The 22,241-nt window shown below is 51.5% G+C and overlaps 2 protein-coding genes across 2 annotated transcripts; one reads left to right on the top strand and one right to left on the bottom strand.

Moving 5' to 3' along the window:
* Positions 1–950: 950 nt before the first annotated feature.
* On the top strand, positions 951–7,527 carry PDZK1IP1 (PDZK1 interacting protein 1; the record flags this gene model as incomplete). The annotated part of the gene is made up of 4 exons (XM_082286946.1): positions 951–1,017; positions 4,818–4,926; positions 6,819–6,917; positions 7,455–7,527. 4 exons carry the CDS (start codon positions 951–953, stop codon positions 7,525–7,527), a joined length of 348 nt encoding a protein of 115 aa, XP_082143072.1.
* Positions 7,528–14,648: 7,121 nt separating this feature from the next.
* On the bottom strand, positions 14,649–20,856 carry LOC309575961 (cytochrome P450 4B1-like; the record flags this gene model as incomplete). Its single annotated transcript, XM_082286859.1, has 12 exons — positions 14,649–14,817; positions 15,539–15,621; positions 16,283–16,347; positions 16,792–16,925; positions 17,222–17,412; positions 17,577–17,683; positions 17,891–18,042; positions 18,137–18,261; positions 18,696–18,823; positions 18,908–18,952; positions 19,654–19,795; positions 20,671–20,856. 12 exons carry the CDS (start codon positions 20,854–20,856, stop codon positions 14,649–14,651), a joined length of 1,527 nt encoding a protein of 508 aa, XP_082142985.1.
* Positions 20,857–22,241: the final 1,385 nt, after the last annotated feature.

Here is a 22,241-nt window from a genome sequence, read left to right as displayed (position 1 = left end):
CAGATGCTGCTGAGGGCTTACAGAGATTCTGTGACACACCACAAGAAGAGTGACAATGAAAACTGTGCCTCACAATTTTATAATTTCCTTCAGGAGCAGCTGAGGTTTCTCAGCTGTGAAGCCAAGTAACTTTTATTCTTCCTGTGGGGGGTGGTTTGCCAGTCATCCAAACCTGACATGGGCTGGAAAACTACTTAACTCGGGGCCTGCAACATTCTCTGTCCCGCAGCATCTGTGCAGCTTTTGTGAAGGGCAAGCCTTGCTGCCTGCTGCAGCTCTTTGGCTGTTTCTACCTCTTCTGGTATTGAAGAAATTTTGGAGATAGTCCTGAAGACTCAGTAAAATGAGGGCTGGGTTTGCTCTGTTTAATAGTGTCACCATTAAACAAGGTGTGGGAGGTGAGAGGCAGCATCCAGCAGCGAGTCTGGTTCATTAATTGGATGTTTTCAAGTCACAGATGTGTTTTGCTGGGTTGTTAGTGACACTTGCTGAAAAGAAAAGGGCAAGGAAGTGGGTGGGGGTCCCAGAGGGTGGGAAGGGATGTCAGAGCTGGGGCATTGCTGGACTCCCCCTGTGGGGAGGGGACTTGGGGGACACCACGCTCCCCAAGCACCACAGATTCACTGGGGAAGAGTTTTACCCATCTGGGTGTCATTTTTCCCTCCTGGGCCGATGCAAATATTTTGTGCCTGAGCTCCCTTCCACACCCTGCCTAAGGGGACTGTCAGGTTCAAGTCACCGTGCTCCAAATTTCCCGAAAGCTTCCACGGAAGAAGGCAGAGAGGCACCTCCCGCCCCTTCCCAGCAGGATTTGAATAACCAGGTAAGAGCCTCCCTCGTTAAGGTGTTTGATAATTGACCAGGCGCTCATTCCTGCAGGAGGGCGCCGTGCCCAAGTGCAGCGTGCGGCTCTTCCTCCGCGCCCCGGGAGTCCCAGTCTCGCTGCCACCATGCCTGCCCACTGCCTGCTCCTCCTGGGACTGCTCCTCCAGCTGGAACCTGCCTTCTGCCAGGAAGGTAAGTGCTGGTAGCTGCCTGACATCCCAGGGAGATCGAGGCAGGAAGGTGCGCCGAGCCCCGGGCACGTGGGAGCTGCTGGTGGGGGACAAGGGACAACTGTGGAAAAGCCTCTTGGGAAAGGAAAATACATCCCAGATCCTGCCTAAGCTTTAGCTCTGGCTTCACATCGGGATGAGTGGGTGTCCTGTGGGTTGAGAGGTTTTGCCAGAGCCAGGACATAGAAACTTTCTACCTGTTTTGCTGAAGGCTGAAACTGCCACCTGAGGTTTATCTGAGCTGCTTGCACAGACATAAACTGCTCTGATTTACCTCTGGCAGGACTGTGCACTCAGATGAGTAATCTGTTTTCTTAAGGCTTTTTTTTTTCTTTCTTTTTTGTCACTCTTATCCTTGAGCAAGTGTTGTTCTGGGTTGCTCTCTGAGCACTCAGATCCTCCTGTTAATCTATAATTTTGACCATTGCTGAGGAGAGGAAGCAAATATTTTCCTCAGCAAATTGCCCTCCTCTTCCCAAAGATTTAACAGAGAAACTTCCTATGGCTAGGGTATTATTTTTAGGAAATTCACTGAAGGGCTTCTCTAATGCTAGAAATAACGAGGAGTAATTAAAACTCATCTGGTGCTGCCAAAGTCCCGGAAAATTCCCTCCCCCTTTCTCCTCCTGATGCCCCAGCCCTGACCGCTCTTCCTGTGTTTGTTTACCAGCTTGCTGAGGATTTAACAGTCTGGGGTGTCCATTGTCAGCAAGGTTAAAAGTTTCGCTGTTGCTTGGAAAGAGTAAAAAAAAAAAGAAATCCTTTAATGAAGATTCAAAGCCTGGCACAACTTCCTTAGAGAGTGGAAAAGACAGGCCAGCCAAAGTTGTCCAAACACTCAGGGAAGAGGTGTTAAAAAGCAGGTCTGTGTCTTCAAATCGGCTGTTGAGTATGGCAGTGGAATTACAACAAGTGCACAGGCTTATTTTGGCACTGGCTCTTCCCTTGGTCTGGTTGGTAGCTGCAGATGTGTGGAGACACATCTGCCAGGGCTGCAGATTCCACATGGCAAGGAGATCTTGTTTGTGAGGGAAAGCCCCATCGTTACCATGGGGCGAAACAGAGAGGAGGTGGCAGAGCCTGAGGCGCAGGCTGACCCAGGAGGAGCATCCCCAGTGAAGCATTTTTCCAGGAACACAGTCCTGTTTCCACAGGTGAGGCTCATCCTGTCAGCCATCCCTCCTGGCAGGACAGCAAGGCGTGCTCGGTGGGACTCCAGCCAGGCAGTGCCCCTGAGGGCTGGGACCCAAATATTTACTCCCTGGATAGATCCTACCAAGCTCTTGCTTCTGCCTGACCCCCAGTCCTCCTTTCTTGGCCCATGCAAGTTTCCCAGTGGGTGTTTCAGCCCAATGCAGAGGCATTTGCCATTCCCCTAGCACTCTTATCTGCCCTTGCAGCCAGGCTCTACATGGTCTCTCAAAACCAGAACCTCTTGATTTTGGTTTGGTGTTTTCCCTTTTGGCTTTGGATGCTCTGGAATCTGGTGGAAACAGCCACAAGAGTGAGAATTCACTTGCAAAAACATCCAGTGCCTCCTGAGCATGGTTGCTCCAAGGAGGTTTCCTACCACTTTTCTTCCCCCCCCCCCCTCCTTTCCTGGAAGATCACGAGATGCGAATCTGGCAGTTTAAGTCTTTGCTGACTTCATTCCCCACTCGGCCTTGAACTCCCTTAACCCCAGCAGAAACCTCAAGAAGGTCTGGACTTGACCACCCCCCTCTAAGCTTAGGCTGGAAACCCTGGGTCTGGCAGGAAAAATAAACTACAACTAATAAATAAATAAATGTGGCCAGCAGCCAAGGGAGGATGCAAAGTGAGCCAAAATTCAGCCAGGAGGCAATAGGTGTGTTTGGGGCTGCACTCACAGGGGTGGTGGGCAGCAGGGCACGAGCATCCTTGCCCACCAGTAGGGCAGGAGGGGACCAACACCTGCTCTTGCCCACTGTCACCACCCCCGGGTCCATCACCGCCTGCTACCATGGCCAGCAGCCTGCTGATACGGTGGTATTTCAGTCGAAACACGCTGATACGAGAGGGAATTTCCATCTGAATTCCTCCTGCTTGAGTTTCTGCCCCGGGACCTTGCAGTAAACACGGCAAATGCCTCTGTGGGGGAGAGGGGGCTGAGAGATGCTACTCAGGGCTGCTCTCACAGCCCCTTGCCCTGGAGTACTACTGCTTTCTAGACTGGCACTGCTGGTGAGTCAGCTGGCCAAGGTGATTTCCCTTCCAAGAGGAAAAAAGAGCTCTGTTTTGGGGTTTGAGCTTTTGTTGTTGTTGTTTTATTATTTTTTGAATAAAAGTCTCTTATAGTAAAGACTCAAGGAACTGGGAGTGTTACCACAGGACAGTCCCCCTCCCCAAAATCAGAGGGAGGAGGGGAGAGCTGTCAGCAGCAGAGCCAGTGTGACGCTGGCAGCGGGTTCGGAGTTTGCACGTGTGGAGCACGCAGCCTACTCTTACTACTGCTAGTAAAGATAATTTCTGTTTACAGCAGAGGTTTGTCTCCTGTGAGACAGAGGAAGTAAAGTTGCTGAGGGAGACTGAAGTAGCAACTGCTCATCCTGGGGCAGCTCAGCCCTGCAGGTGTCCCTGGCTGGGTCTGGGTCTGAGCATCCTGAGGCTGATGCTGGGCTGGCAGGAGTCACCCTCCACCTGCCCCACCTGCCCATGCAGAGGGACCACGTTGTGTGCAAAGGCTGGTGTTTTTATCAGCAGATGAGGAAAAGCTGGGTCTGAGTAAACAGTAATTAAATCTCAAAGGGCTGTGGCTGTATGAACAAGGTGTCCTTTGGTGCTCATGTGGCAGCACGTAAGGATGTGTTTGACTATATCTGAATGGTCCATCGTCCAAAATCCAGCGGGAGGCAAGGAGCAGCCATGCTGGGACAAGGTTTCCTCTTGTCACTGCCCTGCCTTTGCATTCTTTCCACATCCAGGAATGTGTCTCACAGCCTTCCCACCCATGGCCAGATTCCAGCTTAGGTCTGGATAGGGAAAAATGAACTTGTGAGTCCATTCCATCCCTGGGGGAGATGGGGATATCCCAGTCAGTTCCCAGTGCCCCACCACCATCCCAGTGCTGCTTGGGCACCCTGCCAGCCCTGCCTGGCCTTTGTGCTGAGGTTATCCCTCTGAATGCACCAAGGTTATTCCTCTGAATGCATCAGCCTTCAGCTTCTTTCGTAAATCATTAGCTGCCCTGGAAACTTGTTGAATGGTGCATTTTACCAAAATCCACAATGACAACTTTTTGCTGTGAGAGCGGCAACCAAATTTTACACTCTCCCTGTTATGGAGTCCTTATTTTACCAGTCAGTATTTGGAAAATATCCTGGGAATGCTGTCTGTGGCATCTGGGGATGAAGAATAAGCAGTTTGCCGAAACCCCTCTGTCTTCTTTCCTTTGGCAAACATCTCCTTCCCTCCCTACCTCCATGTCCCCCAGCCCTTTTTTTTTCCCCATCACAGAGTTACCAGCCCCTCAAGGTGCATGTAGATGTATTTGTATGTATATGTCAGGGTATATGGGGCCCCAAAGCTGCAAGGCACAACATTCCACATGCAAACACCAGCAAAACCACTGTTATTTGCACTTGATTTCATTGCTGTGAAAAACCTGCCTGAACTGACAGCAACACATTCTGCTCAGCTCTGCAGGACCAAGCTCTCATCTGGACCTTACTGGAGGTGGACGGGAGAAACTTGGCAGACAAACCTGAGGATGAATTTCTAATGTGTATTCTTCTTTCCCTGCAGCTCGGGGCAGCCTCCAGCCATGGTCACAGGGTGTCATCGCAGTGGTTGTATTTCTAGTCCTGGTGGCCATTGCTTTTGTGGTCAACAGGTTCTGGTGTAAGGATAAAGTGTAAGTGTGGGAGGTCGCTTTGGGTTGGGTTTAACTGCCTCGGCACGTGTCACTTCCAGCAGCCTCTGTGCTCGTGCCAGGGCTGGGAACACTGTGCTTGCTGTGCTGGGAGGTGGGCGGGGAGAGCAAAGACTCCCTGTCCTCTTCTCCCTGTCCTGGTCTCTGATCCCTGTTACTGATTGCCAGGTGTGAGCTTACACTGTGCAAAGGCTGCCATGAGAAAGCGCTGGGCTGGGAATGGGAAAGCCACAGCATTGTGGCTGGATTACATGGGCACTTGTTCAGGGGGTTGGCCCAGCCTGGTTTTCTATGGCTTTGGGGGTGCAGTTCCCATGAGCCATATATCCATGGGATAATAAGCCCAAACCAGCTTTGCTTGCAAAGCAAATGGAGCCAAGTCACGAGAACACACTGAGAGGAGCTGGGAGAAGAGGGAGGTAGCCAAGCCGTGGCAGTGCTCTCCACCTGGAGCCCACGGCACAGGCAGATGTGGTGTCTTTATTCATCTAAAAAAGGCTCTGTGAGATGGGTCTCGTCTTGCCTGATGCCAGCCAAGCAGAGTCACAGGCTGCTGCTCCTGCTCAGCCAAGCAAGGCCAACTGGCTAAGTTGCAGTAACCTGATAATGAATCTGAGCCCTAAGGCAGCAGGGGACAAAGACCAAAAGCACCCCATACCTGTTTAATGGTTCCTCTGCACTTGTGTGGTCACTTTGGGCTTTGCACCCTAAGGTGCTGTAGTCTTCTTGTGTCTGTGCATTCCTGCAGCCTCTCCAGGCTGAGGAATTGGGGAGTTCAGGTGTACTCTGATGCTCAGCAGGTCGGCTTTAGCCCCAAATGTATTTAAAACAGGTCCCTTTGGGATGCATTCCAGGCCAATGCATAATACAATGTGCATATATATATATATTTATATGGTCTCATTTGCCACTGTAGTCTTTGTTTCCCAAAGAGGAACCTTTGTCTTCAAACTGAAGGAACCCCCAGCCCACAGAGTGGAAGGCAGGGATGGTGTTTCCCACTGCTGCCCGTGCCTGGTTGCCTTTTCCCAGCCTGGAGGCAGAGGATGCTGAGGAGGGCTTGAGGAGGGATGGTGCCTTGTTTTAATTAATCTGGCCTTCCTTCAGAAGAGTGGGAGCGAGGCTTGGCAGCCTGGAGCCCTGCCAGCTCTGCACTGTCACTGTGACAGCAGCTATCAGCTCGAGCCTGTTTATGCCAGGCTGTTCCTTGCAGAAGCCTCTGAAATTGCCCTTGGGCAAGTGCTGGAGGAGGCAGGGACATGCATGCAGGGTGGACCTGCACCCACCCTCTGCAGCTCAATGGCCCTGGTGCTGCTCAGGCCACAGGCTTGCTCCAGAGCTGAGCTTTTGGAGCCTGGCTGATGTTGAACACCCCATCCCTGCCCGGTGGTTCCTTCTGCAAGCAATCCAGACTCGCTTTTGAGAGAGAGCAGCTCGGCTGTGCTCCCATGGACGTGCACAAGGACAGCCCTCCTGCGCCAGGGCTGCAGCACCAGCAGAGCCTTGACTGCTCTCTCTGTGTCCATCCGGATCCGCAGGGGACTATTTTGCAACAGATTACATAGAAGTAGACTGGAAAAACCAGTTAGTGGGAGAAAACAATCCCACGTGTTGACAATGAGTCCTGCTGACTGCCAGCACGGTGCTGGGAGTCACAGCTATGGAGACAGGGGCTGGCACTTGGCACAGCCTCTGCAAACCTGCAGTGAGGGTGTTTCTCCTTGTCCTGCCGGGAAGGGGGCTGAGCAGGGTGTCCGAGGACAGAATCACATTCAGGTCCCTTATTGTGTCTCTAGTGTCATCACCACTAAGAGGCCACTCCCCTGCAGGCTCCTTTGTTGCTCTATCTCAGCTCCTTTCTTCTCTCCCTCCAGGGAAAATGTCGAGAACGTGGTGAGTGTGGAGGACAAGCCAGATGCTGTCACATCCAATGGCCGTGAAGGGAGATATGTATCAGCTGCAGCTGACTTCAGGTGAAGGACCTGCTCAGACCTCTTCCCCATGGCTCCCAGGCTCTATTCTGGCCCTCTTGGGGACAGCTCAGACACGCAGAGCTCTTGCCCACTCAGGGTCTTACACGTCCCATGCACCTGCTTTTGAGGCTTTTAACCTTTCCAGGAGCTAAGCAGAAGGCAGTGAGGGAGTATCCCCTTCTCCCTCATCTCTCCCCGTCCGTGCAGCTGAGCCCCACAATCCATCCACCACCTCACAACCTGCTATGCCACATTTTTCTTATGCCATATCACACCTTTCTCAACAGAGGAAATCACCAAAAGTGACCTTGGGTCACCACGTAGATGGTGACAGTCAAAACAGCCCTCACTAAAAATTAGAGCAATTCCCACGCCACACTTGGCTTCCCTCCTGTCAGGGTGACCCCTGTGGTCCCCACCTCACCCCTCACTCAGTGCACAGCTGGCACCAGCAAGGTCAGGACCTCAGTGGTGGCTTTGGGCACGCTGGTCTTGCTGGGACTGAGCTCAGCACTGCGTTTGTCCCTCTTGATGCAGGTCCAAAGAGAACCAGCATGCCTACGAGAACACGGTGGAGCCCGAGGAGAAGGTGATCACCACGGCCATGTAGCAGCACCCACCAGCTGCCCTCCTCTTCCTCTCGATTCGCTTCCCGCTATTGCGATGGGCAGTTTCACAGAGACCCTCTGCACTGGCACCTCCTGTGAGTGATGGGGCCCTGACCTCTCCACAGCACCACCACCTCCTCATCTTTTCCTTTCCCACCCATGGGACATGCTCTTCTGCCCCGGGGCTGGTGTCCACATGGGCATCGGCCCCCAGGAGAGGTCTGGAAGTGCTGCCGCTCCTGCCTGGTGGTCACCCCACCTGGTTGGTGAGGTTGATGTCCCAAGTCCCAGGAGGGTGTTGACCTGTTCAAGACACAGAGGGGATCCCACTGGGTACCAGGGACCTCCCCACGCCCCCAGCTGCCCTCCAGGGAGCTGCTGGTGGAAAACCTGCTCTTTTCTCCCCAGTTCACCCTCCTTTTTATGACCTACACCGTGCATTTTAATGTCAGAACAAACCTCCCCCTCTGTACATATCTTCCCGGTGAGCAATAAAGAGAATTGTTGCCTATGACAGCAAAGAGGGTCGTTCTGCTAATCAGCCAAAGGACTTTCTGGCATCTCACAGCTCTCCCAGCCTTCAGGCAGTTGGGAGAATGAAGGATATCAGGGAATGCTCAGCATTTGGACCACCCCAGAGCCTCAAAGGGATGTATAGGGAGGTGAGAGCATCATTCCCCTCCATGTGCCAGGTGGGGTTACTGAGCCACAGAAACAATCCAGCACTTCCCAGCCCTGCTTAATGGGTGAAAGGCAGCACTCCCTGAATCCCACTGACCACAACGTGCAGCCCTACAGCCAACTGGGGGCCATTTCCAGGGCTGGAGGCTGGGAATGGCAGTCGCTTATCAATGCTGCCCGGAAGTGGCCGGGGGCTGCTCCGGGCAGTGCTGGCTGTCCTGGGACAGCTGGCCATAGTGCAACCTGCTCCTGCCAGGCTGTTCATTAACCAAGGTCTGTCTTTTGCTGTGGTGGGGACAGCGCCAGGGTCACCACGGGATCAATGAGTGTTTCTAAGCTGCGGCATCTGCAGATTGAAGTGAGAGACCTCTGATGCCCTGACCATTCCTGGAACATGAATTACTTCTGTGGCACACAGGGTCCTCTTCCTGACCAGTGAGGAAAGGATTAAGGGACTCTGCAGTCAAGGGCAGCCCACCTGGAGCAGCGCTGGGATGGGAGGTTTATAAGAGGGGCATTTTTGGCAGGTTTTCCCTGGTTTTAAGGGGAGCAGGGTGTTTTTAGGGTTCTGCTGTGCACTTCCCACAGGTGAAGCTGCTGATGTCCCTAGTAGGTGGTGACCCAAAAAGTCAGACAGAAGCCTTCCAGTAATAGACCCACCTCGAAAGACATTTTCCCTAGAGCCTGAGGTAGGATAGTATTTCAAAAATGCCTTCAAAGACTTGGCATTGAGAAATCACAGCTGCCGTTGAGAAATTGCATGGGAGTAGAAGAAAACAGGCAGAAGGGTTAGAGGGGTCAAGCCCTCGGCTGTGGAGGCAGGATGGCTGCATCCCCAGCATCACATCAGAGCTGTTTCCATCTACCACCCTCCCTTGGGCAGCTGGAGGCTGAGCCAGCCCCAGGCTGGGTCCTGGACCACTGCACCCATGCCCCTGATGGAGGCTGCTCCCCGACTTCCCTCTGGCAGGTGCCAAACGTCACATGGGTTTGGAAAAACAAGCTCCCCAAAGTTCAGCAGTGCTGCTGCACTCAGCAAGGTTTAAGTGTTAGTCATTGCCTGTTCCTGCTGTGTCAGCACCTGAGCTGGGGGTGTGGCAAGAAGAAGGGAACCCATTAATTTTTTACCTCTCAGTTGCAAAAGAAGTTAGCAAAGACACCCTTATAATGCGTAACAACAGGAGTTTATTCCCTGCCCTGTGCGCAGGGTGAATGTGTGACAGATGTCCGAGCTGTTCACCCTGCAATGCCTTCATTTGGGTTTGGAGTGGAGCTGTGCTGAGGGCTCAGTGGGTCTCAGTGTCCCTTTCCCCACGGAGCCCTGCCATGGCTGTGGGTCTGAGCAAGGACAAGGATGAGGCTTTACTGCTGGGCTTGCCCAGGAGCTTCCGTGCTTGGTCTTATCACCACCAGTGCCCCTTTGGAGTTCACTTCCCTGGGGAAAGCACCTTACGCAGGAGCCAGCGCTATGTCCCAGCAGGATCTCACCTCTGCACTGTCCAGGGTGCTGTCCTGCCTCAGTTTCCCTTGCCTGTGAAGCACAAGCCGAGGCTGACTGAAGCTGCCTTCCCACGAGCTGCGCAGCTGCTCGCAGACTCTTCTCGGTGTGATCCTAAAAAGAACAAAAGGGAGCGAGTATAAATGAAATTTATTGTTGGAAAATCTTAATTAGATTTTAAGCCCCAAAGGGAGAAAAGTGAGGTATTATCTGACACAGCTAATGAGTGTTAAGGGTCCATTGTTATATTTCTTGTTTACCTTTCTGTACTGGCTGATACGGCCCAGATCCTCGCCTGTACTGCCATAATTAGGATATCTCATCTCTTGCTGATAGGGTTGGGATGCTCTTTAAAGCACAATGCTTTAATGTCTCATCCCTCCCTGGCAGGATGAGCGTGATTGGGAAGACAACTTCTGGCGTGCCACTGCTCGTGCCTTCCACACCGCCCCTGTGAGCTGGGGAATGTCCTCCAGAGTCAGGGCTCTACCTGAGAGCCTCCAGGTGAGGGGCACCTCCCACAGCCTTGTTGACCTCTCTGAAGGGTCCTAAGCCACCTTGCCTGGGGGCTAAATCGTCCCCAACGCCTCTCTCCACACAGCACAGGGGGACGAAGCTGTCCTTCACAAGCCTCCCCATGCCCACCAGTGAAGGGGAAGGACACCATGGGGGCTCCATCCTACCTCCCCACTCCATAATGCCATTATCTCTGAAGCTTTGGGCTTCAGGAAGATGTCCAGGGTTGGGCTCTGCTGCAGAAAGGATAGTTTTCTTTTGAGCAGAAGATATTCAGGGTGGGGTTTTTTGCATTTCCACCTTGTTACAAGGTGTATCACAGCTTTTCTTTGGAACCCATCTTTTGGACCCCCATATAATGGGGTATCTTGTTGAAAGCCACCTTTACTCTGATGTTCCCCCGATCTCTCCTGAGGCTCTTTAGCTATGAGGGTTTGGGGTGTTTCTGTTCCAGCTGTAACTGCAACCCTGGAGCAGTTTGGGCAGGTGGACACTTACCATATAAATTATCCAAGGTAGTTTAATTAAAGACTTGCTGTATTCAGGTAAACTGCTGCTGGAAGCAGCACCAGCTCTATCCCTGCACCTGAGCAGTGTAGCCTGGGGTTTGTAGCCTGGCACTGGGCACCTTGACACCCAAAAGGTGTGATTTGGACCTCCAGAGGAAAAAAAGGAGCCTGTCCCACCATTGTGGCCCTTTGGGTGGGGAAGAAGCCCAGCCTCCCAAGTAGAAGCCAGGAGCACCACTTGGAGGGGTGGCTGTGTGTGGGCAAGGGGGCTGCAAAGTTTTTGGTCTTGATTCAAGCCACTGAAAGCCAGGAGTAAAATACCATCCATTGTTGGTTTATACACCCGTAGTAGCCAAACAAACATCCCCGGAGCCTGTCCTTATCACTTTATTACACCTGCTAGAGTGAATAGATTAAAGAGGGTGGGGGAGGAGGGAGAAAGCTGAAGAATCCAGCAGAAAAACTGGGTTTTGGGATTGTTAATTATTCTCTGGGGTCTCTAATCTTTAACTGGCAAACAGCATCACTAACTGTCTTAAAGCCCCTCCTGGAACATCCTGATAATAAGCCATCTGCATGAAGGCACCCCGTTATCTGCCCTCCTCCAGCCGCCTGTGACATGGCTGGAGTGGGAGATAATGAATGTGTGGTGTGTAATAACGACACGTCATTCATGATTATCGGCCTGATACCCAACCTTTTAGCTCCATTGTTTGCGCTTCAAAAAGAAAAAAAAAATAAAAGGAAAAAAAAGAGAAAATAAAAAGGAGTGGGGAAAGAAGAAAAAGGGGAATTTTTGGTGCTGTGTGTTGTCCCGGGGTCCCCAAAGTGTCTCCCTGCCAAAGGGGCTGGCTCTCGTAGCATCTCCCAGAGGGTTTGCTGGTACTCAGGAAGGACTCGCCCGTGGATTGGCGGCTGCTGTAGCCATGGTGATGGAGGAGCGAGCTGAGACAGCACAGAAATGTCACTGCCTGGCAGGGAGACATTTGGGGCAAATGTGTGGGTGATTAGATCTGTGTCGCTGGCTGCTGCCCGGCTCCTCGCGCAGCTCCTTTGCTGCCCTCCCGGCCGTTTGGTGGTGGCTTGGCAGAGGAGGTTATCTTGTACAGGCTGCTGTCCAGAAACTGCCACCGTTTGAAGGTGGGGGGATGTTTGTGCTGCTCAGTTTGACCTGGCTGAGCTGAAAACTGGAAGAATTTTCTGCTGGTTGCTGCTGCATTGGGGCTCCACGGTGCATCGGGAGATCTTTCCTCAAAAGCTTTGGCCCTTCAAACTGCAAACCTGGTTTAAGCGTGATTCTTAACAGGAAGAGATTTTAGTGTTTGGCTCAGGGTACCTCAATTACTGTCAGAGCTGCCTGGAATAACAATCCGTTTTTTGCATCAGAAATGGCAGCAGCTTCTCCTCTCTTTCCCAAGCAGATTTCCAAGAGCAGTTTCCCTGGAGAAAGTCTCCACTGGAAGTGGTTGAGGTTTGGCCATTCATAACAATCTAGCAATCAGAAGGACTCTTGGAAACCAAATGGGCAGCACTGGTCATAGCAGTGAATAGGGTGATGGCCCCAAAACACAGGGCACCATACAGGCCATGGGGTGGGCAGCAGCTGGGGGTCCTATCCCTCCCATTCCCAAACCAGAAGATGCTGTGGTCACACCTTTAAGTGGCACCTGGTTTCCTTCACAGCCCACCACCAAGGAGACTGGGATGGGTCTTTGTGGCCAAGCGCACCCAAAGCTCGTTTCTTGGACCACCTGCTGGAGAGTAGATGGGCAGAGCTTCAAGGTGGTTTGTCTGTTCCCACATGAGTGGCTGAAGTGTCTGACAAATAGGATTTTTCGGTAATGAAAAGGTGTTACCAAACTACTGCCCTCTGAAGGCCTCACTGTGCTGGAGCTGGGGAGGAGGACAGCAGGAGCCTGACCTTTCAGTCCTGAGCCCAACAGCAGTGCCAGGGTGGTGGCACTGGCATCTACACGACCTGCATCCAGTCTCCTTCTGTGGATGGGAAGGGGAGGGCTGGGAGAAGAGGAACTTGGTCTCCAGCTGCCTTGCAAAATAAACACAAGCTGCACCTTGCTGGTTAATCTCAGCATCCCTGTCCCTTTTGGTATCCAGAAGCCAAAACAAAGGTCTGGATCCAGCCTGAGGAGAGTTTTGTTTCTCCAACTGAGGATACAGCAGGCAGCAGAGATGGGGAGCAGGAGGGCTGCAGGGGTTCAGTCAGATGGGGAGATGGTCAGATTGGCTGTCCTGATCTGACCATCAGCAGAGAGCTGCCCAGAGAGACAGACAGACAGACATGGTTTGGATATGTTGGTGCCTGCAGTGATTCTGGTGATGCCATTGCTGTGGGTGAAAGCTGCACAGTCTGTCACTGTGGCATGGCACATATGCAGGCCTTCATGCCTTAGTTTCCCCTGATGCCCGCTGGGTGCCCAGGCACTCGCAGTGACAAACTTCCCCCGGGCTGTGGGTAATGCCATCGACACGCCAAGGACTGTGACAGAGCAGTGGCTGCTCAGCTGAGGGTGGGCACAGGGATGTCCCCAGGGATAGGGTACATCAGCTGCCTTGCTGGGCCGGGCCGTGCTGCCTGCCCAGCCCAGGGGGTTTTGCCAGGGACCAAGGAGGGCTTTTTCTGGGTCTCCCACTGCCACCTAGTGATCCATTTCACACTCCGGACTTGCAGCTCATCCAGATGGTCCACCTTGACTGGTGCTGGGGAAAGGCTCCCTGTGCCCCCAGAACAAGCCCAATCCCAGGGCCAGTGCTCACCTGCACCCCTTGGGCAGGCCATTCATGAACTGAGCTGTCACCTCTCAGCCTCTGCAGGACAGGGTTGGAGGCAGACTCATGTTTCCTCCAGTTTTATTTTGCAAGCTGATGTTGTTCTTACCACCAGCACTCTTGTGTGTGCAGTGTGTATTTCTGTTTTGCTTTGTTTGACCACATATCATTTCAGTTGTTTCCTTACCATGGGAACTCCTGGAGTCAAAGGTGAGGTGATGGATGGGTGGGATGTGTGGAAACAGGCTCCTTAAGCTCAACAGGGTGCGTGCAAACAGTGCTTGTGGCTTGACAAAACACTGACAGGGCTGCACCCTCGGGCACAGCCTTGCCTCTGGCCTGCTGCACCCCCAAATACAAAGGAAGCCAAAGCCATGCTTGGAGATCATCCCCACAAGGCTTTATTCTCATTTCAGAGAGGAGAACAAGGCTGATCACATGCTGTTTCCAGTGTGCCAAGTGCTTCCTCCAGGTTAGCTGGTGACAGGTTTCTGCGCTGGCTCCTGACTACCCTCAGCCCAAGGAATTTCAGAGCTGGGGCAGAAAACAACCACAGGCATTCATCTCCATAATGGTGGGCACAGTGCCAGCCCCAGAGCAGGAATCTTTTGGAGGGTGTTGTGTGGGGTTGCAGTGAGGCTGCCGGGAGGAGCCCTCCTGCCCTGGCACACCCGGGCTGGAGGCAGGGCAGGGACTGTGCTGGGGCAGCGCCCAGGCTTTAGGCACCCGTGCAAACCATGCCGGGCGTTGTTCACTGCCAAGCCCAAGCAGGGAACTGACAATGGGACAAATCCACAGATGGGTGACAGGAGTCCTGTCAGGGAGCATATGAGGGCAGGTTGGAGGTGAGGAGATGAGCAGGATATGGAGGACACCCGTGGAGGTGAAGGATGAGCCACAGCCATGCTGTGGAACACCCTTAGCAGTGCTGCTCCCCCTGCAAGGAGGGGACCTGCACCTGCTGGGTTTGGTGTTTGCAAAGAGCCCCTCTGGACAGCGGCAGGACAAGGGTTAATATGGGAGAGGTCCAATGTGGCCACACTGGGTCTGTTTGGTACTCCCCTCTTAAACCTCTGGGTGGAGGGTCTCCCCTGGGAGAGCTCTTGCCCCCCTGCCATGGTACCCCACAGGATCAGAAAATCTTCTTCAAAAGCAGGTGTATCCCATTGCTGGACCTGAGGATGATCTGTGGTACCATTATGGGAAGCTTGGATGGGTCTGGGCGGAGCTCGAAGTGGAGGAGGGTCAAGGCCAGCGCCACCTTCATCTCATTCATGGCAAACTGCTGCCCGATGCAGTTCCTGGGGAGGGGGTGACAAATGCTCCGATTGCTGCCTTCGTCCCTGACCCACCCCCAAGCTGGACTCACCCCATGTGTGAGCTGGGGGACTTCCAGCTGCTGCGAGGATGACACCACAGCTTATCTAGTAAGCCCCTGATGAACTCAATTCTGTGGTGGGGAATTGCTATTTTTCTTATTAATAGGCATTGGAAAAAGATACAAGATTGAGAGAACAGGGGCTTATTTCACTAAGAAGTGCAGCCAGGATCCAGACACCTCTAAAAGGTTATTTCTGGCTCTGTGTGGTGATCCTCTTGCAAGTTACTGAGACCTCAGTATCCTGCATCTGTCTATCGATACAGCATTGGAACCACAGAGAGGTGGGCCCAGCTTGGCTTGGAGGCGCACTCGGATTCACCCCTAAACAAGGGAGCTGTGTTCCCACTGCAGGCAAGAGAAAATGTAAACATCTCCACAAAGCCACACAAAAAATGTGTGAAATCCTACTGTGACCACAGAGCTTGGGGTGTGGGAAGTGCTCTGGAGCTGACAAGAGCATGGGAATCCCATTACAGGAGATGCTGTAATAGGAAATCCTGTTACAGAAAGCCTGCTTGAGTTGGCCAGGCCAACTTTGCTTGTGGAGACTGAGGGAGGATTAGCTTCAGGGGCTTGACTCTGAGCTAGGTCTCACATGCAAGGCAGCCTGATAGGAAGGAGAGGGCTGAAGGATCTCCCACCTGGATCCAGCAGAGAAAGGCAGGAAAGCATGGGAGTGCCTCTGTGTTGAGTTCTCTGGAGAAAACCTCAGGGGATCATAAACCTGTGGGGGAAACAAAGACCATTTGTTCTGTTTGGTCTGATCTGAGCAGCACCAAGGTCTTCCCTGGTCCCCAAGTTAGGGCTGGACATGGCCTCTGCTCTTCCTGGGAGAGCTGCAGATGACAGTCATCTCTCTACAAAGCCACCGAGTGGATCTTCCCCTTGGAGATATCCAGGTCACCCACCACAATGCCCAAGATGCCTGCAGGTGTTTCCTTATCCATGGCAGTAATGACCAAGTCAGGATCCCTCTGTTCCAGAGATGCCTGATCCTTGTTCTCCAGACAGAGAGACAGCTATGCACCCTGCCTCAAACTTTCCAGGTATTTCTTGAAGCCTCTAAAATATCATCTTCAAATCACACCCTGCCTGAAGGGCTTGGGGACTTCTCAAACCATTCTAAGTGGGCAGCTGAAAGCAGTCTGGATATCTCTGTGTCACCATGCACAAAGAGACTATTGAACACCCATTCCCAGCACTTTGTCATATTCAAAGCCTTTGGGGTGTTTGGTAACTCAACTGAACTTTGCATTTGGATGTGGACTGTTGGAATGACAAGGGAAAAAAAAACATAGCAGGGAGGCACAGGCTGCCTGGTCCAAGGGGAATGGATGTCTGGGCTCAGAGATCATCTTCCCTTTCCTCTTATAAAGGTGAAATACCTCGGGGTCCTCCCAGACATCCCGGTTCCTGTGAATAGCAAATATGTTCAGTCCAATCTGGCAGCCTGTGAAAGAAAAGGGAGAAAAAGCTGATGACACCTCAGAGTGAAGAGGCAGGAGAGGTGTTTTTGGGATTCTCTCCCTCCCTGAGCTCTGCAGCGGCTGTTGCAGGAGATCTGGCAGGGATCTCCTGGAAACCTCATATGGAAAAAAGAATGGCCTTAGAGCTAGGCCCCTTTCTCTCATCAGTGTATCACTTTGATTTGGCCAGGAACTACACTCCACAAGTCCCCTCTGAGCTCTGTGAACACCCCATCTCCCTGGAGCATGTCATTGGACTCTGTCTGGCCACCCTTTATGGGCTCGCTGTGGTGGCAAAGCTGTGGTAGCTCCATACAGCCCTTGGGAGAAAGAAGGGAGTCTGGAAGACCCTTCAGCCTCTCCACACACAGCAAGGAAGCCTCGCTTGTCACGGACAGCCGCAAGAAGGATGAACAAACTCAACAGACCTGCTGGCAAGCTGCGTCCATCAGGAAATGTGACGGGTTTGGAGAGCTGTCGGGACACACCAGGAACTGGTGGGAACAGGCGCAAGCTCTCCTTGATGCACATCGTGGTGTAGGTCATCTTCCCAAGGTCCTCCCTGAAAGCAGACTTGCTGAGGGTGCACTCAATCCCTTTGTCTATGTCACTGATGAAGATAATAAACAGTACTGGCCCCAGTATGGACCCCTGAGGGATACCACTTGTCACTGATCTGGACATTGAGACATTGACCACTGCCTGCTGGATGCCACCTTCCAAACAATTCCTCAACCTCTGAACAGTCCACCCATATCTCTCCAATTTAGAGAGAAGGATGTTGTAGGAGACCATGTCAAAAGCCTTAAAGGGTAAGAAAAAGAGTTCAAGATAACAGAATAAGCACTCCTAGCTCACCACTCAATGGTATCTCGATCTCCCAGGATTCCCTGGATCTCCTCCCTGCACCGTTGCTGGTGCTCAGGGTGCAATGACATGCAGTAGAAGAGCCAGGAGATCCCACTGGCCGTGGTATCGTGACCCTCAAACATGAAGGTGTCCACCTCAGCACGCAGGTCCTCATCGGACAATCCAACTCCATTTGCATCCTAATGAAGAGGATATAATGCCTAAGCACACAGGCCTTTTATTTTTATACCCAAAGGGTTTGAAGGATTTGGTGTCTCTTGTGCTTCCTTTCTTGTGCTGATGCACCCTCGGTGCCACACGGTTCTGTTCTTTGGCATTTGGTACAATGATTTAAAACATTCACCTTGCTACAAAGCAGAATGTCCAGAAAATCCAGGTGTCTCTTCTTCTGGATCTTTTCAAGTTCCCTCTCATTGGAGAGCAACATCTTTCTTTCTTGTATTACCTGATCTGCACAGAAGAGAGATCAGTTCGGTGCATCCTGCCTCTTCAGAGTACCCTCATGTATCTGACCTGCTCGGTCATCAGCTTGGGCTCTTGTTTAATGTGTAACCCTCTGGACAACCCATGCTGCAACCCTGCTCTGAGCCACTCCAGAGACAAGTGGGGGAGAGGTTCAGCTGGGGGACAGGACTGGGGAGAAAGGGGCGGGAATACCTGTGTGGGTATGGGCCAGCTTGCAGGCATCCTGAAACTCACGGCCTTTGCGAGTCAGGTCATAGAAGATATCCTTGAAAGAAAAAGTCTGGATTCTTTTGTTCAGGAGGCAGCTCAGGTCATAAACAGCTCTAATGTAATAGTGGGAGTTGCTGTAAGGAGGCCGAGGTTAAAGCTGGTGTTAGCAAAATGAGTGGTGAAACAGGAGCACTTGCTTTGCCAGGGTTTGGAAATTCAGGCACTGACCTCTGAGTCTGACAGTTGGAATTAAAGCTGAAGGCACATTTCATGATGCTGTCTAGTGTCATCAAGCTGACATCTTGAAAGAGCTCCACTGACTTCCTCTCCTTGATATGCTTGTCCCATTTATCCTAGAGGGAGAGACAGAGGTAAGGAGAGACAGACTACCATCTGTGGTCAGGTCATGTTTTCCTGTCCCTCTTCCCAGATCCACAGCGCTAATTGCTTTCTTTTCTGGAAGCAGAGGCCGTAGTTCATTACATATTCCGTTAATCTAGTCTAACTCTTCTGTGCATTTCTTTTTCCATGTGTATCACGTCAAGGTATGAAAGGATATTCTTGCAGTGGTTGATTTTATTGGCAAAAAAAGAAAGAATAAGTGGAGAGTCCAGAGGGACACTGAAGGTGAAGGGAGAAATTTCAGAACTTCCAAACTACTCCAAAAGTTCAGTGAAACTCTAGAAATTATCTACGTGCAGTCTCTTTCTCTCACTCATTCACAGATCTGATTATTTTCACTGTTTCACAGCTGAAAGGTAAAAGTAGCAGGAGTGGGGATTCTTACCAGCATCACTTTGACGGAGTCTGACATCAGGGTCACATAAGATTTCAGAACATCATAATGAAAAGCTGGGGTGAGCATCTTCCGGTGCTGGAACCATTTGCTTCCTTCCAAGATCAGCAGCCCCTTCCCTGAAGGCACAAACAGCAAAGGGACAATCAGCTCCTTCAGGCTCTGATCATAGCTCTGACATCCTTACTCTTCTTCTGACTTACCAATCCAAGGAATTAGGAATCTGTAGGGTACACTAGCCTTGGGATCTGTAAAACAGAGCAGGTATCAGAAATATATGAATAATGAATTCAACACAACAAAAGAGGAAATTCAGGATAAGTTTGCAACGTATTTCACCCTCTAAATCACAAGATGGGATTAATCTCATTTCAAGACATAAAATATTGTACCACCAGAGGTAGCGTTTAAAAGTGGTCATCTACAATTATGATGGCAGTGGACTTGAAAAAACAGAGAAAGAACAAAAAAATGTGTGTGGAAAAGAAACAGCCACGGCAAATTTTAAAACTGAGAACAATGGATGGGAGTTACTGGGGATGGCCCCGTATTTAACATTCACATGCTCCACAGAAGGGAGCAGAGGAGAAGACTTAAGATGCTTTCTGAGAGCCATTGCCATGCCAGCTCACCCTTTTTACTGGGTTTACTGGGAAGCACAAATATTGCAGCGGTAGAATCCATAGAAGACAATAAGACAAATGACCCTCAAACTGGGAACTGACAGGAAACTGGAAGGAACAGTGCCCAGGAACCTGGTCACTGTTTTGCACAAGAATATAAACTGCTCCATAAAACCTGTGGCAGGCTGGGAGTTCATGAAGAGGAGCAAAAGAATTGCAATAGCTGTGAAGGAAGCTGGCAGAGGGGATGATTCCAGGTAAGTTTCCCAGTATTTTCTTGGTAGGAAAGCATCAAAGACTTCTCAAAACCAAATGTAGAGACTTACCTGTTCGGCCAAGTATGCTTTTGGCATATTCAGGATGATGGACAACAAGAGAAGGCAAGACTGGTCCAAACCATCTGGGAAAGGCATAGGGATATTCTTCTCCCCATGACACTATCTGATGTAAAAAATTTTCAGAATATATCTGCAATGAGAATTAATCAGGGATTAATAAAGGCAAAAAAAAAGAGGGACATGGAAGGGAGAGCAGAGGTTAAACTTGCACTCTCATGAAAAGCATGTGCAAGACATTCTCTCTTGGGAAATGAAGGAAGAGTGGGTGGACTCGCCACACAGGGGCTTTTGTGCTGCAGGTGGAGGACAGGATGAGCATTGCAAGGGGACTGTGCACAAGAGGAAAAGCTGCCTGAGCCACCAAATGCCTGCAGCACAAGACAGCTCCACTGAGAGTCTCTTCTGGGCTGGCTGCAGCTGAGCCACCTTAGGACGGCCCAGGCTCGGAGCAGCTCCGTGTTGCACTTGGGAGTCTACAGCTGGCATGGGCAATGCCAGGATGCCTGGTGGACAGGCCAGGCAGACCAAGGCTGTCACACCCCTGTTCCTAGTTTCAGCAGTGCAAGCTGGGCATGCAGTGTGAAAGCAAAACATCTTCACCATAGAATGATGGAAATGGCTGCATTAAAATGCCCTGCTTTTGTGGCCATGTCTTCTTCAGTGGCTATAGGGCAAGACACTCCTACTGGTAGAAGGTTTCATGTAACAAAGAGACGTTTTATGGTTGCTCATACTCAAAGAACTTCACAGAAGTCCCATAACTCTGTGTTTGAGGACATGATTGAAAAGAACACGACTCTTTTTTGCTAAATGATGTACACCTCATATCCAGCACCCTTTCCTCTTGCCCTGCAGAAGTCTTGGCACTCCCTCTGCAGAGGTCCTCTCCTGAAGGAAGACACAGGAGCAGGGGACACACACACCCCATGCAGTCCTTCTCACCCTGGCTGATACCTTGCACAGTTGGGACAAACCCACCCTGGCTGAGCCCAGCTCACTCCTTACCAGGTGATTGTGGCCATAGAGCCAGTGTTTTGGGGGGCCAGGGAATGCCTCCAGAGCTTTGGTGAGTTTCTTCCTCTCCCGGTAGAACTGCAGCACCTTCAGCAGCACAAAGATTACACCAAGCAGCACAGACAGCTGCAGGATGACGGCAGAAGGTCTGGCTATGTTGTCCAGCAGAGATGCCATGCTGGTCTGGGACACTGCCTTCTCCTGCCTGTTTCTCACCTGCTGCTCTCACACCTGAGCCAGGTGGGGAGCTCAGTGCAGGTAAAAATCCTCTCCCTCCTCCTCTGCAGGAGCGGAGTCTGGCGAAATGGAGCTGACAGCAATTTATAGCTGCTGGAACATCATGGCAAACACTGCGTCAGCTCAGCCAGCAGCCTGTGCTCCCACTCGCCCTTTGACCTGCTTTCTGCAGCCTGCCCCTGCAACCTGGATAACAGACCGCCTCTGAATCTTTCCTGCTTTCTCTGAAGTCCCAGCAGCGCTGTCACACACTCACAGTCCTCCATGCCCAGGTGGACAAAGACAGAGGAGGAAGGAGGTGAGATGTAGGCAGGCTGGGGCTCCAGTTGAGCTCTGTGCTCTCCTCAGCCAGTTCAGGTATAGAAGCCATCCATCTGCCCGCATGAGGTGAGGAACACAAAGGCCACCTCTTCCCAATGAGTGAGCTGCATGGATTCAGCCACCTTCATCTGTAAAAGCAGCGCTCTGGGTGACTGCAGCATCACCCAGCACTGCTGGGCTGTAATCGAGAGAATGGACATAACTCCAGCAGCTCACAAGGGATGTGGCCCTGCTCCCCGAGGGCTCCTGCCACAGACAAGGCAGGAGACAAAACTGCAGTCCAGAAGAATTACCATGGCCAGTAGATGAGACAAGGAGAGGAAATGCTGCAGAGCAGTGAAGTGAGCGGCATCAAGGTGGAGAGCACATGATGGGGAGGTGTGATGGAAGGTCACGTTCCCTCTACAGTGCTGGTGAGCCCTCCTTCCTCTGTCCACATGGCATCTCACCTTCTCCCAAAAAGGCTCTGTATCACTGCATTTACCTCTCTATTGCAGTGATTGGTTAGGGCCCAGGTAGGACCCTCCTAGGAATCCCTGTGCAGATCCTGCTGGTTACCTGGACTCACATCCCATAAGCCCAGAAACCTGAAATGGCAATGTGGAGCTGGTGGAGAATTGGGACTGGAAGCATATGTGTGTGGGTGACTTCCAGGCATATTGTGAAAAGGAGGATCCCCAGATGGGCTGAAGTAATGTCCCATTTGTGTCTTGGGATATTATGAGGATAAATGGGTTATCATTTGTGGAGGTTGATAGTCTGATAGGATACAACATAGGGGCTGCTGAACTTTGTGAGTGCTTCTCTTCAATGTAACACATCTATGAGACCCAGGACTTCTGATGTTTGGCCACTTCCCTTTAGTTTTTAGTCTAAAATATGCCATGTCCCACTTTTTCTGCCTGTAGAGTCATTTTGTTGATAAAACGTACTGTTTATCTGATGTTCAATGTCACTGCCTTGGAGAACATCCCTGGTAGGCATTACACTGAGCAGCATTACCT

The sequence above is a fragment of the Coloeus monedula genome (genome assembly GCF_965178545.1).
Source record: "Coloeus monedula genome assembly, chromosome: 9".
Lineage (NCBI taxonomy): Eukaryota > Metazoa > Chordata > Aves > Passeriformes > Corvidae > Coloeus > Coloeus monedula.
Note: the sequence above shows the minus strand (reverse complement) of the source record. Positions and strands in the feature narration are given on the sequence as shown.